This window comes from Lycorma delicatula, chromosome 1 (assembly GCF_047948215.1).
Source record: "Lycorma delicatula isolate Av1 chromosome 1, ASM4794821v1, whole genome shotgun sequence".
In the NCBI taxonomy this organism is placed as follows: domain Eukaryota; kingdom Metazoa; phylum Arthropoda; class Insecta; order Hemiptera; family Fulgoridae; genus Lycorma; species Lycorma delicatula.
Window position 1 is genome coordinate 273,665,483 of NC_134455.1, and position 17,399 is coordinate 273,682,881.

General features: G+C 33.9%; 1 protein-coding gene across 1 annotated transcript in view; it reads left to right on the forward strand.

Moving 5' to 3' along the window:
• LOC142331932 (ATP-dependent DNA/RNA helicase DHX36-like) overlaps positions 1-17,399 on the forward strand; it is a 139,371-nt gene that overhangs the window by 10,784 nt on the left and 111,188 nt on the right. The window contains exons 2-3 of the mRNA XM_075377986.1: positions 2,128-2,238; positions 9,690-9,751. Of these exons, the coding sequence (XP_075234101.1) occupies positions 2,128-2,238; positions 9,690-9,751 (173 nt within the window). The remainder of the gene's footprint in view (positions 1-2,127; positions 2,239-9,689; positions 9,752-17,399) is intronic.

The window sequence follows — 17,399 nt, forward strand, 5'->3', positions numbered from 1 at the left end:
GTGGCCAATTTTCTCCTTGTCCTCTAAGTTCCAGGGTGGCCTGGTCTCTGCCCCCCCCTCCAAGAGCAGGACAGTCAATTTGACTGGACCTCCCCATAGATGCACAGTTCATCTGCCGCCAAGTGGAACCGAAACAGATATTGGTTCAAATTAACATTGTTGGTAAGCACCTGGGCACCCGTTGCCCTTAAAAATGAACTCGAGGCATACCGCCCCCCCAGATCTCGTATAAACTTGTACAGGGATCTTCCCTTAGTCATGGTGTCCCATTCCAACTGCTGTGCTTCCATCACGAGGCACTGCTGCCTCTTCCACAAGCGGGAGATGGGCAACTGAACAAAATTTAGATCCAGTGCATTGTGATCATCATTCTGTTCCGGTACTGGCCTGGCCTGAAACCACATCCCAAATACCTGGGCCTCACTGCCTCTTCACAATCTCCACATGGCTGCCTGAACTTTCACCACAAAATCAATCGGGAGAGCCTTTCCCAATATGGTGGTAGCCTTTTACGAGGTTGTTTTAAAAATACCAGTGCATACAATTAAGGCTTTTCGCTGGGCACTCCTTAAATTTTGAACAATTGCTCTATTCATATCCAACCTATGCACCCAAACAGGCGCCACGTAAGAGATCATGCTTTTGAAGACACCTCGGTACACCATGTACATTTTTACGGCCAGAAAACCCACAGTCCTTCCAAGCAATCATAAGTTTGTGCATTACCGAGACGGCATCCACCTCTACTTGCCTAATGTGGTTGCTAAACAGCAACTTCTCATCAAACAAAAGACCTAGGTACTTATGAACTTTCACTCGGCTGATTACACAACCTTTATACTTAATGTGGGGGTTTCGACTGTGCCATAATTTGTCTGCTTCCTTGAAGAAGCATAAGCTTTGTCTTGGGCACTGAAATCTTTAAATTTTGAATGTCCATCCAGTCCTCTGCGGTCGACAAGAGCGTTTACTCTCGATTTTCCAACTACGATCGTGAATTACCACGAACTAAAAGGAGACACCCGTCAAATACCAGGTTCCGCAGCAGGGGAGTGAGAATGGGACTCTGCGGGCTTCCCCTGGTGACATATATTTCCACAGTTAGGTGTGTGCATCTTTAAACAGAGTTGTACGATTTGACAAATAGTTACATACTATGACCTGCAGGCCTACGGGAACATTGCGCTGTTCCAACTCATAGAGGACAGAACTCCCAACACAAAGAAGGAAATGCTGCTTCTATGTCTCTAAAAATTGCCAAAACATATTTACAGTCGGCGCTTTCCACCTAGCCAAGAGCATTTAAGATCTTCACTGCCAACCCCCTTTCGTGAGCCATACTGGCCTCGATTTAGAAAACAGTTCACCTCAATGCTTTCCCAGAGCCGTTCCACAACCAGCCTTTCAAGCAACTTGCCGATTACTGGTAACAGGCTGATGGGCGAATAACTGCCGACCTCATTAGGATCCTTTCCTGGTTTTAAGAGCAATCTCACCAAAGCCACTTTCCAATAAGTCGGGAAGCAGCCTCAGCTAAGACACCCTGCGAACAGCTTGTCAAGCGGCTCTCTTATGACAGGTAGCAAATGGTAGAATATATCCGGGTCAAGTTGGTCAATTCTTGGTGCCTTTTTCAGTGCCATTCGAGAAACCACTCCATCTATATCTACAGGATCCACAGCCCGTACGCCAGGGAAGGGTGTAGCCCCCACCCTAACGCTGACCTCTGTTTCACCCTCTGGAGCATCTGGAAACAGGGTATCCAGGAACACCTGGTAAGTCACCACAGATGTTAAAGTGTGGTCATGACCACCAAACCCGCATCGAACACTGGACAACATGTGTAATGGCTTTGGCTGGTAACATGATTTTGCCAGCTGCCAGGGGCTAACATAATATATACATTACATTATATATAAAAGAAATTTGCTGTTACATGCAAAAATATCTGTTTTCTAAAAAAATAAAGCATACCTGATGACAATATTTTAAAACAGGGTTTAGCAAAGAAATATTATTATTTCAAATTTTATCTTCATTTCTTTATTTCGAGAATTGTTTGTTGTTTTTCAATGATTGTCTTTTATATTAACTTTGTAGTTTATTTATTTACTGATCTTGTTTTAGGTGTCGGTAGACATAGATGTGGAGGAGAAAGAGGTGGAAGGGGTAATAGGGGCAGATCTCTTAATGATGATAGACCTAAACCTCCTCCTGGATTACGAGGAAGATCTCTTGGTAATTAGTCATTTTTTAATTTCTCTGAATCCTGGAAAAAAATAATCCCACTATTACTGCATTTCTAGTAACATCAATTTTACCTGGACCAAGTCTAAAGTTTTCATTATGTAGATGTAATCAAAAAGACAATTGTGTTTTTTTTTTAAATCTGTATTTGTGGGTAAACCTATGCCAAATGAGGTTGTGTGGCTAAAAGCCACTGAGTTGGTCTACTGGTGAACGCCTGTTCACAAATCAGCAGATTTTGAAGTCCAGAGTTCCAATATTCAAATCCTAGTAAAGGCAGTTACTTTTATACAGATTTGAATACTAGATCATGGATTACCGGTGATCTTTGTTGGTTGGGTTTAGTTAACCACACATCTCAGAAATGGACGGCCTGAGACTATACAAGACTACACTTCACTTAGTCATACTTATCATCCTCTGAAGTAATATCTGAAGGTGATTCCTGGAGGCTAAAAAAGTTGTATGGGTAGAAGTAGATAGGATCAAGTTGCAGGTGCAGTTTTTCAATCAAACCTTACCTGGCTTAAAAAATGTCTAGAATGCCTTCAGACAGATATCAAAAAATATGTTATGATAATCTTAACAATGCTCTTCAGAAGTAGTGAGGGTAATTTTAAATTCTGTAAATTTAATTGGGTTTTTTGTTGGTGGATTAAATGCAGATGATTGGTATTGGTAATGTATGAGGGAAGGGTGATAGTTTGCTGGAAAATTTATAATGAAGAGGTTAATCTGGGAAAACATATTGGATGTTTTACATTAACACATAAGAGATTAATGTGATATTCACATCAGTTTTATGATACTAACCAGAAATAGCAGTAGATTAAACAACATTTCTCAAAAAGAATAAATCCACACTTTTGTGTAGATGAATAACTAGGATTAGAAATTTGCATTTGAAATTTAGGTGTTTATAACATAGTTATGGTTGTTTCAAATAGACTGATATAGCATTATGTTAATAATATAGTTTTTATAGTAATTGTATAAAAATTCGTCCAAAATATAATTATGTAAACAAAATAATTAGATGTATATATTAGCGTAATGTCTAATATGTCTTCCTTTTTTCCCATTCTGTGTAATTTTTTGCTATTATAACTGTAAAAAGTTATTTTTACATAATGCAGTTTGTTGTGTGTACATGCATATATGTGCACTTGCACATTCGTGGTGTGGTTTATACATTTTATTTCAACTTTGGGAATTGTATTTATTACTCGGTTAAATATTATCAGTTGTTAAACAGCATAGTAATTCTGATTATTTAACCTTCACTCCTATAGCCGTATTCATGTAATCATTTTATAACTGTCAAATTTCATTCTTATTGCACATTATCTTCTAACTGATCAATCAGTTTTCTTTTGCTCTTTTATTATCTCAGGTTTAGAATTATTTTTTTAATGCCATCAACAGACTTTAATTTATTGCAAAAATCATTTTAAAAAAATTTGTTACATATTTATACATTTTTTATTAGAATGGTAAAATAGTTTGAATTTTATTCCCAACATGGCTCTCATGGGCAGGTTGGATTTGACTTAACTAAACCATCTTTAAAAATTTATTTTGCTTTTGTCATTTGAAATTATCTTTTTCCTTTTGTTTGTAATTGTGGGCCTGATGTTTTTCTCACTATAATTTTGCGTAGCTCAAGAGGTCTCAGCAAAATATACTGACCTGTAATACGTGAGGAATTTTTGGAACCCTGGGGTTTTCTTATTGATCTGTTTTCACTACATTAAAATACAGTAACACTGTATCCCAACATAACCTAAAAAAAATCCTAACAATCTAAAAAAAACAACACATTTTTAATCATAACTTCAATACTAGCAAACAAATTTTTATTTTATTTGTACCAAATTACTTGTCATTCAAATGGCCTTCAAATGAATCCTTGAAAATTTAAAAAACATTTAAGGACAAAATTTTGTGTTTGTAATTTTAAAAATAATTTTCAAAGTTTTAATCGACAGATTATGATTATTTCAAATGGTTTAAGAAGTTATATTACATAATTTTATAGTTATTTTTGTTGGATTGAAATTTAAAAAAGTACTACCACAAATGGTTTTTTGTGCCTACCGAGCAAAGGGTGGGCGGATTTTAATTTTCTTTTCACCAAAATTCATAATTTTTTTTTAAAGATTTTTGAGTTGGGGTAGGTGTAGCAGAGAGGGTGAGTTCCACTTCTTTGAAAATAATTTTAAAAAAGTTCTCCCCGAGATTGGTACACATGCCTCCTGCAAACAGAAATACGATGCGACTGATAGCTTTTGAATAATAAATGTGGTAACTTTTCAAATGATCACCTAGTGTATTGTCAATATGCTTTTGTAATTAGTCAGATAATAATATAATTTTACTGTTCTTTAAATTGTTTAATTGTCTTCTGGAATTTGTGGCATAACTTTTGTCTATTTTGATCTTAGGGAAAGGTAATTGAAATAAATTAAAGGAAATTGAATATGCATTAGATTCTATATTACGTATTCTTTTTTTATATTATTTTTACTCACCTAGAAAAGATATTAAAAAAAGCATGAATAAGCCTTTCCTAAAAAAAATGTAAAATTTAACAATAATTTAACTAAATTCTACCTTAATTGATTTTTATTGACAAAATGTCAAAAACCAAATTAAAGATAATTTTACCATTCTTACAAAAGTTCTCTTGATGTCTTTCAATAAAACCAATGTTTTTAAATTTTTAGAGTATCCCATTTTTGGCCCATGATCTTAATTTTATCTCCACTTTTATATAGTTAAAGTTAATACCCAACACATCTTTAAAAAGAAATTGATTTTGAACATTTTTTTGAAAAAAATTGCATACCAGAATTTTTTACACTTAAGATGCTACTTATGGTTTTCCTGTACAGCTATACTTTTTTGGGGATTCTATTGTTATTTTATCATATTAAAACAAGTACTATGGTCTTTCAATTTGAGTTACTTTATGCTCTCCTCTGTTCTGCTATCAAAGTTTTTTCAATCTCAAAGCCTTTGGTACATGCTAGAATGTTGAATCTTATTTTGAACTTGTGTTCAAAAAGTGACACAACCTTTTGGAAGCATGTTTCCTTTTTGTGTTGCTGGTTTAGTTGAGGAAAAACGGGTTACACAATACAGCAGAGAATATTCATTGTTTTGCAATACATGTGCCAGTTATGCCCAGACCCAGAATGCCTTAACAGAAAATTATTGTGTGGATGCACCAAACAAGTCCTTCATCAAGCGGCTGTATGGCAAGTTCCAAGAGACAAGGACTGTGGCAGATACTGCAAAAAATGGTCGACTGAAAGTGCTGACACCAGAAAAGTTGATCGGTGTGCAAGCTGCATTTTCTGTTTTCCCAAGAAGTCTGTGCGACACCTATCTAGCCAGTTTGGTCTCGTTGGTTGTTGCTACCTCGGTCTCTTGATTTATCCCCTCCTGACTTTTTCTTGCAGGATTACCATAAGGATGTTGCTTACAAAACTCATCCTCACATCATTCTTGAATTGCAGAGTGAAATTGAACGATGTGTCACTGCAATTCCTCAACAAACATTACAACATGAGTTTACAAGGTCTGTTCAAAAACAAACATTTTTAATTAAGCGCCAATAGAGATATTTAGTAATGTGCAGTTGGCAGCATTGTGTTCCACATAACCTCCTCTGTAACCACATGTTCTTGAATTGTTTGTATCTTGTTTGTTTTCATGATATTGTTATTTGAGTGCAACTTGTTCAAGTGTTTGTAATGATTTTTGTAATGTGCGATTTTCAGGAGTAACGATACAACATAAAATTTTGTGTAAAACTGGGGGAAATGTTTCACAGTAACATTTCAACTCTTGAAACAAGCTTGTAGAGATGATGCTCTGGGTCTTATGTGATTTTACGAATGGTCTTCATGATTTAAAAGAGGTCGTCAGTCAATTGGAGATGACCCTCGACCAGGTAGCCTTTGACTGTATCTGTTGACACCCACATTCAGAAAATCAATGATCTGGTGCATGTAAATCATCAGTTGACTGTCAGAGAACTTGGAGAAGGGAAGTTAGCATTTCAATTCGATCATGCCATGACATTTTGACTGAAAAATTGAACATGCATCAAGTTGTTTTATGCATTGTTTTATATGCATAAAACAATGTATATCTTATGCATTGTTTTATGCAAAGTAATGGAGAAAAAGGTGAACTGCAGGCTTAAATGGTACTTGAGAGACATGGCCTTTTATCTCCAGAACAGTGTGATTTCCGACAAGGACGATCTTCCATTGACCATATAGTGTCATTGAAAGCAACTATTTAAAACACTTTCCTACTTTGCCAGCACCTCATCACTCTCTTCTTTGATATCAGAAAGGTGTACCCCATGGCCTGGTTATGTGTTATTCTAAACACCTTTAAAGAATGGGGAATCAAGCGCAATATGCTTCCTTTTATTAGGGGTTTCTTAAATGACCGAACTTTCTATGTTCGTGTTGGAAATTTTTTATTGGGTAGCATCATCTTGGAAAATTAAGTGCCTCAAGGAAGTGTAGTAAGTGCCACCTTACTTTTTATAGCCATCAACAGTATTACTAAATGTGTGCAGCCACTTGTTTCATGTTCTTTCACTTCCTGTTCAACAGTCACAGCAGAGAAACTACTACAGACCACTATTTCTCCCCTTGAAGCTTGGTCCAAGGTTACTAGCTTTAACTTTTCACCTCAGAAAACAAAATGTGTAGTCTTTTCTCGCCTGTGCGGAATGCTTTTTACTCCGCAAGTTTTTCTTAGTGGAGAGCTAATTGCTGTCTCTCCTGATGTCAAGTCTTAAGGTTTATTTTTTTGATAGACTTCTTATGTGGGTCAAACACATCAAACAATTAAAAACAAAATGTTCCAACTTTTAGATGTACTGCAAGTCCACCAATTGGGGACATCATTACCAATTGGGGAGCCAATCGGTTGTGTATTTCTGATCGGTTGCATTTTTATTATTCCTTAGTTTGTTCCCACTTAGATTACGGTTGTGTCGCCTACTCTTCAGTGTGTCATACTGTGCTTATAATGCTGGATGTTGTATATAATGCTTTCCTTCGGCTTGCTACAGGTGCCTTTAGATCAAGCCCTGTCATAAGCACACTTGTTAACTGTGGTGAGCCATCACTTTGGGGTAGGCGGGACCAGCTTTTAGCATTCTACTTACCCGTCTTAAAGGATAACCAAATTACCCGACTTTTGACACAGTCCTTGGGAATTCTAATTTATGAAGGTATGAGGACCATCCACATTGTACTGCACCTGTATGTGTTCCTACCCAATTTTTACTTCACCTTATAAATGTTGTCACACCTTCTATTTTTGCTCGTATCCGTGTTCATATCCTTTGTGGAGAATCAACCATTATAATTTTCTTACAATATACAATAAAGAATCAACACCACTTATTGTCATTCAACAAATGTTTCACCATATCTGTGTTTAAGATAAACCCAGACGCAGTAGTATACACAGATGGATTGAAACAGAATGATACCGTTCGATGCACATTTGTTGATGATAGAACCTATATCTTTGGTCTACCTGGTATTACAAGTGTCTTTACTGCTAAACTATACATTATAAATAAGGCTTTGAATATCATTAATCTTAAGTACTGTCATATCCATATTTGTAGTAGACTCGAGTAGTGCTCTCCAAGCTTTAGAAAACTTTTATTCCAGACATCCTATTGTAACTGAAATCTACAATGCAGACACTGAGTTGAACCATTGCAACACACAAGTGAGTTTCTGCTGGATCCCTAGCCATAGGGAATTCTGGGTAATGAACCTGCAGATTTTGCTGCTAAAGATGCATGTAATCAATCATCTTTCACTACTCGTGTCACTACATCCGACTTTTTTAACTACGTAAAACTCGCACTTCGCACAAAGTGGCAGGATTACTGGATTGCTACTGTAGGTAATAAACTTTGACATATCAAAGATTCTGTGTTGTCGTGGAACTCCTCCCACAGGAAATTCGTCGAGAGGATGTGGTCCTCTGCCGATAGGACATGAGAGAGCTACTCATGAGTATCTGATGTCAGCAGCAAATTTACCACTATGTGCAAGATGCAACTGCTGCTTAACTCGTCACATCCTTGTGGATTGCATATGTTATGCAGCCTTACGTTGCAAATTTAAACTATCCAGTAACATTTGTCTTATCCTAGGCATTGACAAGAAAGGGTTATATTATAAGTATTATAAGTATGTTTCAAAAAATCTAATGTTTACTTAATTCTAGTATTTGTGTTGTATTTTTTATTCTTATTTATGTGCAAAAATTTTTTTTGCACATAAAATTAACAAAATCCTCACGGATTTTGTTAATTTTATTTATGCTAATTTAAAGTTTGTATATTTTTTTATTTCTTTTTAAATAAATTTATTTTATTGTTAAGATTGTGACTGTGATATTAGTTGTAAGTTTCAGTTATATTAGTTTTAAGTTTATAGTGATATCTTATCCTCTGGTATTAGCTTTAAGTTTTAGTTGTTTTTTTTTTTTTTCTATTTTAACTTTAATTTAGCTTTAGTTTTTTATCTTTTTCCTCTTATAATATGTTCGTTCTGAGCGATGATAATGTGAAAGCATTTTTCGCCTCAAAAAAAAAAAAATGAACAAGCCAATGATGAAAAATTTATGCAAAGAATCATAACTAGAAATGAAAGTTTGGTTTATGGCTACGACATTGAGACGAAAGTTCAATCGTAAAAAAATCACACATTACAAAAATCACTATTAACACTTGCATTAAAATAACAATAACACAAAAACTAAATGAGATATCAACAATCCAAGAACAGGTGGTTATAGAGGAAGTTATGCAGAACATAATGCTACCAGCTGCACGTCACTAAATATCTCTATTGGTGTGTAATTAAAAATGTTCGGTTATTTTCTGAACAGTCCTCATAAGAACATGCAAGTCATATTCAGTTATATGAATTGCATAATGGAGCCCACTTTCAACAACTATTGTAACTCACTCATTTTCACATAAGGTTGCGTCACTTTCTGAACACTGTAGAATACTGATATTGATTCTTTTCATGTGTTTTTTTTCCATTCTTAACAGTGTTATGTAAATTATATTATTCATGTCACATATTGGTAAACCTAAGAATAAAAATAATCAGAACTAAGAAAAATGTTTTATTTCACATTTGTCATTTTTCAGGTTACCCTTAAGATGTTACTTTCCCTTGTTAATATCTTAAAAGCATTATTAAATAAAACACTAACTTAATAGATGATTTGTATTATAAATACATATTTGTAGAAAGTACATTATAATTAAAAAAATTATTCTGCTTTTTTGTCAATCTAGTTTTATCTTTTAAATACTATTATAATAGAAAATTGTTTGTTTTATCAATATTTTTTTGTTTATTTATTTGCAGGTTTGTGGTACCGAAACAGACAGAAACTAAAGAAGGAAGGTGGTGAAACAGCTAACTTAAAGGTAAAAAGTTATTGGGTGGTTTTTTAAAATCAAATGGATGTTAAGTGCTAGTTCAGTATATATTGGTATATCATGCATGTTCACAGTATCTCAAAGTTGATTTTCTGTCAAGAGATTCAAAGATTTTGAAGTATATTAAATGTGTTGACTCTTATGCAAAGCAGAAAATTTTAATGAATTATTAACTAAAAGAAACTGAGTTTGTATACATTCTTCTTTACTGTGAGTACTTTTTGTGGTAACAATTGACTGAAGTATTTCATCCAGCCTCAGCATATTTCTGTGGTTTGGGAATCTAGATCTGTATTGAAGTCAGTGTGAGGTGGAAATACTGCTTTCAGTGGTTGTGAGGAAAGACAGTGTTTTCACCTTGGAAGATAAGGCATGATAACGAGTATTGGGCTCAGAAATTCATGTCTGAAATTATAGTTTTCCTGCCCACTTTTGAAATGATATGCGCGCGTGTGAGTTAACTTTTAGTGTGTGATTCTAAACTTCAGTTAGCTGAATTAGTGGTCACTGATATCAACATGTTAACCTCACTGGATCTAAGGATGCTGCATTCTTAGTTACTAATTGCAAGGGGGAAGAGGATTGACAGGTCTAATGTACTCTGAAATAAACTGTGATAATTTAGTCAAGATTCTAATGAAAGGCTAGACTTACATACCTGAATACTAAAATTAATTGTAAACCGTTTATGTCTCTGTTTAACAGTGAATCTATCCTGATTCTCCTAACAAAGAAACCAGTTTAGTTTACCAGATAATATTAATATGATATTTGGACTTATACTAACCCAGTTAGTTATAATAGGTATTATTGGTTTTACTAACATTGGATGTAAGGTTTATTGTTTATTTCTTGAACCTGTTTGTTGTAAATAATCAACAGTAGTGAGCACTACACCTGAAGTATATATTAATCATATTTTATCTGTTCAATTTGGAGTACTTCTTTATTTCTGTTAAATGCTAAATGCTTATTTCTGTTAAATGTTACTTCAGTTAAATGTATTTTCAGGAAGTATTACCTAGTATTCTTTTAAATCTTCATAATTCTTTATGAGACGCATTTTATAAAGTTGTAAAAAGAGGGGTTTCCTTGAAGAGGATGACACATATATTACCTGAAGTAGAAGATCATGTCTGTTAATGTTGTATTTGAATTTTAAAGTGTATTGATATGTATTCTCAATACTCTTTAAACACACGCTTTCATAACATACACTTTCATAAATTTAAACTTCCATTATTTTATGTTTATTTGATCCATGCAATTTTATCAAGGAATTATAAATAATTAATTCCTTATCAAGAATTCATTAATTTTCATTTTATTATTTTTCAGCTATAATTAAATCTTGATCGTCCAGACATTTTGTAATCAAATATGCATGGGTGTGTGGAATAAAAATCTAGTAATAATGATAAAGGAGGATGGTGTCACCTGTACAAGTAGATGGGGGGCTAGTTGTGACTTTTATTACTGTTATTATAATGTGTTTCAGCACCTTTTTGTAGAGCCATATGTTCTGGTTATGTCTACTACTATTTACTGTATAGTTTTATAGAAATTTCCTAAGTTTTGTTAGATTGATGTTGCCATCAATAGAAAAAACATTATGCCTGAGTGACAAGTGGGTGAATCATTGAATGATTGGATCATGGTAAACAGATAAGACATTGAGCATTAATTAGGAATTTATGAAAATTTCTTCCTTCCAATCTGCAGCACTGTCAAGAAATGGTTTCTCATACTAATTACTTATTTGCATCTTTTTCAAAAAAATGTACTTTTCCCCCATCATCTAACTCCTGAATTTAACTTGATGAGTTGATTGGGCAGAATGTCAAGCTGAAATTGAAATGTGTGACTTCAGTCATTTAACACCATTGAATCTTCATATAAAATATGCATCTGTTAAAAAACAGATCTGTACCAAAAATATTTTCATCATAATGTTGAATTACTTAACCTGATGATCAAAACTGCTCTTTGAAAGTTATTGCACATTCTATTGTTTTAAATGATGAAAGCTACTGATTTAAGGAGTTAATACATTAAAAATAATTTATTTACATTACTTTCTGGAGAAATTTATAATTAAAAAAATCATAAACTTTTAAGGCAGACCTTGCTTTATCACTATATTTATGGATTATTAAAAAATTTATTAAGTATAAAAAAATATTATTTAGAGAGTAAATATTTAATCAACTAGTGTTTACTTATTTTTTGAAACAATATTATTTCCCAGAATTTATCTTTTTATATGCAAAACATAATCTAATGAAAGTGAATGTAAATTTTAAAAAAAGTTTTAAATATTTTTGCATACAGTATCAGCTAATTTACTATTTTGAAGCTTATTTACTATTAAAGTTAATGAATTTTATAATGATGTTGTAAAGTATCCGTACAATCTTTTGTACTGTTTCTAAGCTATTAATTAATTATAAAAGTGTTTAATAAAAATTGTTTATTGCTTGTTAAAAAAAATTTCTACATGTTCTTCCTGTTCCATTGCCTGCTTACTTCATCTTATTTTTAACTTGCTGAACCATGTTTGTAAGCTAAGTTAGTAATATTTTAAAATTAATGCAGTTGTTGATAAATGAATGTTACCATTGTTCTCTTATTCAGTTTTGTCTAAAAATGACATCACATCAGCTTCATACTACTTAAATATTTGTAAAAATGGCTGATAAACATTTCAAACATAAACATAAGCTTAACATAACATAGCATAACATAAGCTTGTATTTTTGCAGCTATATATATATATAAATATATATTTATATCAGTTTATGATCTCTAATGACAATCTGTTTTGTAATATTAGAATTTTCATATTCTTTTAATTGTTTTTTTTTAATCTTCTGCTGAAAAAAATTAATGTTAGGTATTCTGGACTTATAATATATACTGACTAAAATAATTTTTTATTATTTGGCTTTTAACAGAAAAATTTTGCTCATCTATTATCTTATTAAAAAACTATCTGTATTTATATTTCCATTTATTGTGTAATGATAGAGTTATTTATTGAGTAATGTAATTATTAATGATAGAATGCAATGATTCACAGACAAAAAAACATTATCTTGCATCTGTATCTTGCTTCATTAATTCCCTCTACAGATAAGCTCAACATTACCAAGTTCAGAAATTACAATTCTAGTTTTTCATTGCTTTCAACCATTCATTACCTAGTCTGTGTTAGGATTTCAGTTACTTTTTTCATGCTGTGTCTAAATGTCAGTTGGCTCAGTAATTACTGAAAGGGTTGCTGCCTTCTCAGGAACTTAGTTTGTTGTCTGAGAACATCTGATATTTTCTATTTGCTTTTCAAAAACTCACCAGTTCACTGATCTCGTGATAGTATTGCCTCATTTTAATGTTGGAAATTTATTATCTACTACTTATTTTAATGTTCTTATTTATAAGTGCTGTTGATCTATCTCGTTTATTGTGCAGTATTGTATGTAATCATTCTTATTTACTTTTTATTAGTAGTTATTAAATATTGACTGTGTCTAAATTTCATTGTTCCATTTTTTTTTATTGATAATAAATAATTAAGTAAATATACTAAAGAAATTTAGCCCCTCTGATGGTTTAGGCCTTGCTGATGGTGAGGGGGCTTGAGTGCTCAGTAACATAGAGTAGCTGGACCGAAGGTGTAATCATATCAGAGTGGTATTTGTTAAGAACCAGACTAAGGAATGATTCCTGAAAGAGGGCAGCAGCTCTTTCAGTAGCTGTTAAGGGTGTAGGTCAGGAAGACTTAAACGACCATATCAACATTACTCAATCTTCTGAGTACTGCGCAGCTGAAGGCAATGGAAAACTATAACTGCTTTTTTCCCAAGAAAATGTAGTTCCACATTTTTATGTAACAAAGATTGAGGCGCTGTTCTTGGTAAAATATTCCGGAGGTAAACTGTCCCCCATTCGGATCTCCAGGTGGGGGACTGCTAAGGAAGGTGTCACTAGGGGATGAAAATTTAATAATAGTTGGAGATTGGAATGCAAGCATCGAAAAAGGCAAGGAAGAAGCTATTTTTGGTGAATATGGGCTGGGCAGAAAAAAAAGAGGCGACTGACTCATTGAGTTTTACACGAAGTATAATTTAGTAATACATCCAGTAAACATCCAGTAAAAATCCAGTAGTAAACATCCAGTTTAAAAATAATAATAGAAGAATATGTATATGGAAAAAGTTAGCTGATAATGCAAGGTATCAGATAGATTATATCATGGTTAGACAGAGATTTAGAAATCAACTTGTCGACTACAAAGCTTATCCTGGAGCAGATATTGGTAGTGACCATAATTTAGTGATAATGGAATGTAAATTGGGGTTTAAAAACCTGAAGAAAAGGTATCGGATGAATCAGTGGAATTTAGAGAAGCTTGAGGAAGAGTAGGTAAAGAAGATCTTTTAGGAGGACATCGCAAGAGGTCTGAGTAAAAAAGGTAATGTAGAAAAAGAATTGAAGAATGTTAAAAAGGAAATTCTTAAATCAGTAGAGATGAACTTAGGCGGAACAAAGAGGTTGAAAACCTTGGATATCAAGGGATATATTGGAGCTGATGGATGAATGTAAAAAGTATAAGAATGCTAATAATGAAGAGGGTAATTTTTTTTTTTTTTTTTTTGTCTTCAGTCATTTGACTGGTTTGATGCAGCTCTCCAAGATTCCCTATCTAGTGCTAGTCGTTTCATTTCAGTATACCCTCTACATCCTACATCCCCAACAATTTGTTTTACATACTCCAAACGTGGCCTGCCTACACAATTTTTCCCTTCTACCTGTCCTTCCTTCATTAAAGCGACTATTCCAGGATGCCTTAGTATGTGGCCTATAAGTCTGTCTCTTCTTTTAACTATATTTTTCCAAATGCTTCTTTCTTCATCTATTTGCCGCAATACCTCTTCATTTGTCACTTTATCCACCCATCTGATTTTTAACATTCTCCTATAGCACCACATTTCAAAAGCTTCTAATCTTTTCTTCTCAGATACTCCGATTGTCCAAGTTTCACTTCCATATAAAGCGACACTCCAAACATACACTTTCAAAAATCTTTTCCTGACATTTAAATTAATTTTTGATGTAAACAAATTATATTTCTTACTGAAGGCTCGTTTAGCTTGTGCTATTCGGCATTTTATATCGCTCCTGCTTCGTCCATCTTTAGTAATTTTACTTCCCAAATAACAAAATTCTTCTACCTCCATAATCTTTTCTCCTCCTATTTTCACATTCAGCGGTCCATCTTTGTTATTTCTACTACATTTCATTACTTTTGTTTTGTTCTTGTTTATTTTCATGCGATAGTTCTTGCGTAGGACTTCATCTATGCCGTTCATTGTTTCTTCTAAATCCTTTTTACTCTCGGCTAGAATTACTATATCATCAGCAAATCGTAGCATCTTTATCTTTTCACCTTGTACTGTTACTCCGAATCTAAATTGTTCTTTAACATCATTAACTGCTAGTTCCATGTAAAGATTAAAAAGTAACGGAGATAGGGAACATCCTTGTCGGACTCCCTTTCTTATTAGGGCTTCTTTCTTATGTTCTTCAATTGTTATTGTTGCTGTTTGGTTCCTGTACATGTTAGCAATTGTTCTTCTATCTCTGTATTTGAACCCTAATTTTTTTAAAATGCTGAACATTTTATTCCAGTCTACGTTATTGAAAGCCTTTTCTAGGTCTATAAACGCCAAGTATGTTGGTTTGTTTTTCTTTAATCTTCCTTCTACTATTAATCTGAGGCCTAAAATTGCTTCCCTTGTCCCTATACTTTTCCTGAAACCAAATTGGTCTTCTCCTAACACTTCTTCCACTCTCCTCTCAATTCTTCTGTATAAAATTCTAGTTACGATTTTTGATGCATGACTAGTTAAACTAATTGTTCTGTATTCTTCACATTTATCTGCCCCTGCTTTCTTTGGTATCATAACTATAACACTTTTTTTGAAGTCTGATGGGAATTCCCCATTTTCATAAATATTACACACCAGTTTGTATAATCTATCAATCGCTTCCTCACCTGCACTGCGCAGTAATTCTACAGGTATTCAGTCTATTCCAGGAGCCTTTCTGCCATTTAAATCTTTTAATGCTCTCTTAAATTCAGATCTCAGTATTGTTTCTCCCATTTCATCCTCCTCAACTTCCTCTTCTTCCTCTATAACACCATTTTCTAATTCATTTCCTCCGTATAACTCTTCAATATATTCCACCCATCTATCGACTTTACCTTTCGTATTATATATTGGTGTACCATCTTTGTTTAACACATTATTAGATTTTAATTTATGTACCCCAAAATTTTCCTTAACTTTCCTGTATGCTCCGTCTATTTTACCAATGTTCATTTCTCTTTCCACTTCTGAACACTTTTCTTTAATCCACTCTTCTTTCACCAGTTTGCACTTCCTGTTTATAGCATTTCTTAATTTCCGATAGTTCCTTTTACTTTCTTCATCACTAGCATTCTTATATTTTCTACGTTCATCCATCAGCTGCAATATATCGTCTGAAACCCAAGGTTTTCTACCGGTTCTCTTTATTCCGCCTAAGTTTGCTTCTGCTGATTTAAGAATTTCCTTTTTAACATTCTCCCATTCTTCTTCTACATTTTCTACCTTATCTTTTTTATTCAGACCTCTTGCGATGTCCTCCTCAAAAATCTTCTTTACCTCCTCTTCCTCAAGCTTCTGTAAATTCCACCGATTCATCTGACACCTTTTCTTCAGGTTTTTAAACCCCAATCTACATTTCATTATCACCAAATTATGTCGCTATCAATGTCTGCTCCAGGGTAAGTTTTGCAGTCAACGAGTTGATTTCTAAATCTTTGCTTAACCATGATATAATCTATCTGATACCTTCCAGTATCGCCTGGCTTTTTCCAAGTGTATATTCTTCTATTATGATTTTTAAATTGGGTGTTGGCAATTACTAAATTATACTTCGTGCAAAATTCTATAAGTCGGTCCCCTCTTTCATTCCTTTTGCCCAGCCCGTATTCACCCACTATATTTCCTTCCTTGCCTTTTCCAATGCTTGCATTCCAATCTCCAACTATTATTAAATTTTCATCTCCTTTTACGTGTTTAATTGCTTCATCAATCTCTTCGTATACACACTCTACCTCATCATCATCATGGGCGCTTGTAGGCATATAGACGTTAACAATCGTTGTCGGTTTAGGTTTTGATTTTATCCTTATTACAATGATTCTATCGCTATGCGTTTTGAAATACTCCACTCTCCTCCCTATCTTCTTGTTCATCACGAAACCTACTCCTGCCTGCCCATTATTTGACGCTGAGTTAATTACTCTAAAATCACCTGACCAAAAGTCGCCTTCCTCTTCCCACCGAACCTCACTAATTCCTACTATATCCACATTTGTCCTACCCATTTCCCTTTTTAAATTTTCTAGCCTACCAACCTTTTTCAAGCTTCTAACATTCCACGCTCCGACTCGTAGAATGTTATTTTTTAATTTTCTGGTGACCCCTTCCTTAGTAGTCCCCACCCGGAGATCCGAACGGGGGACTATTTTACCTCCAGAATATTTTACCAAGGAAGGCGCCTCCATTATTGCTATGTGAAAATGCAG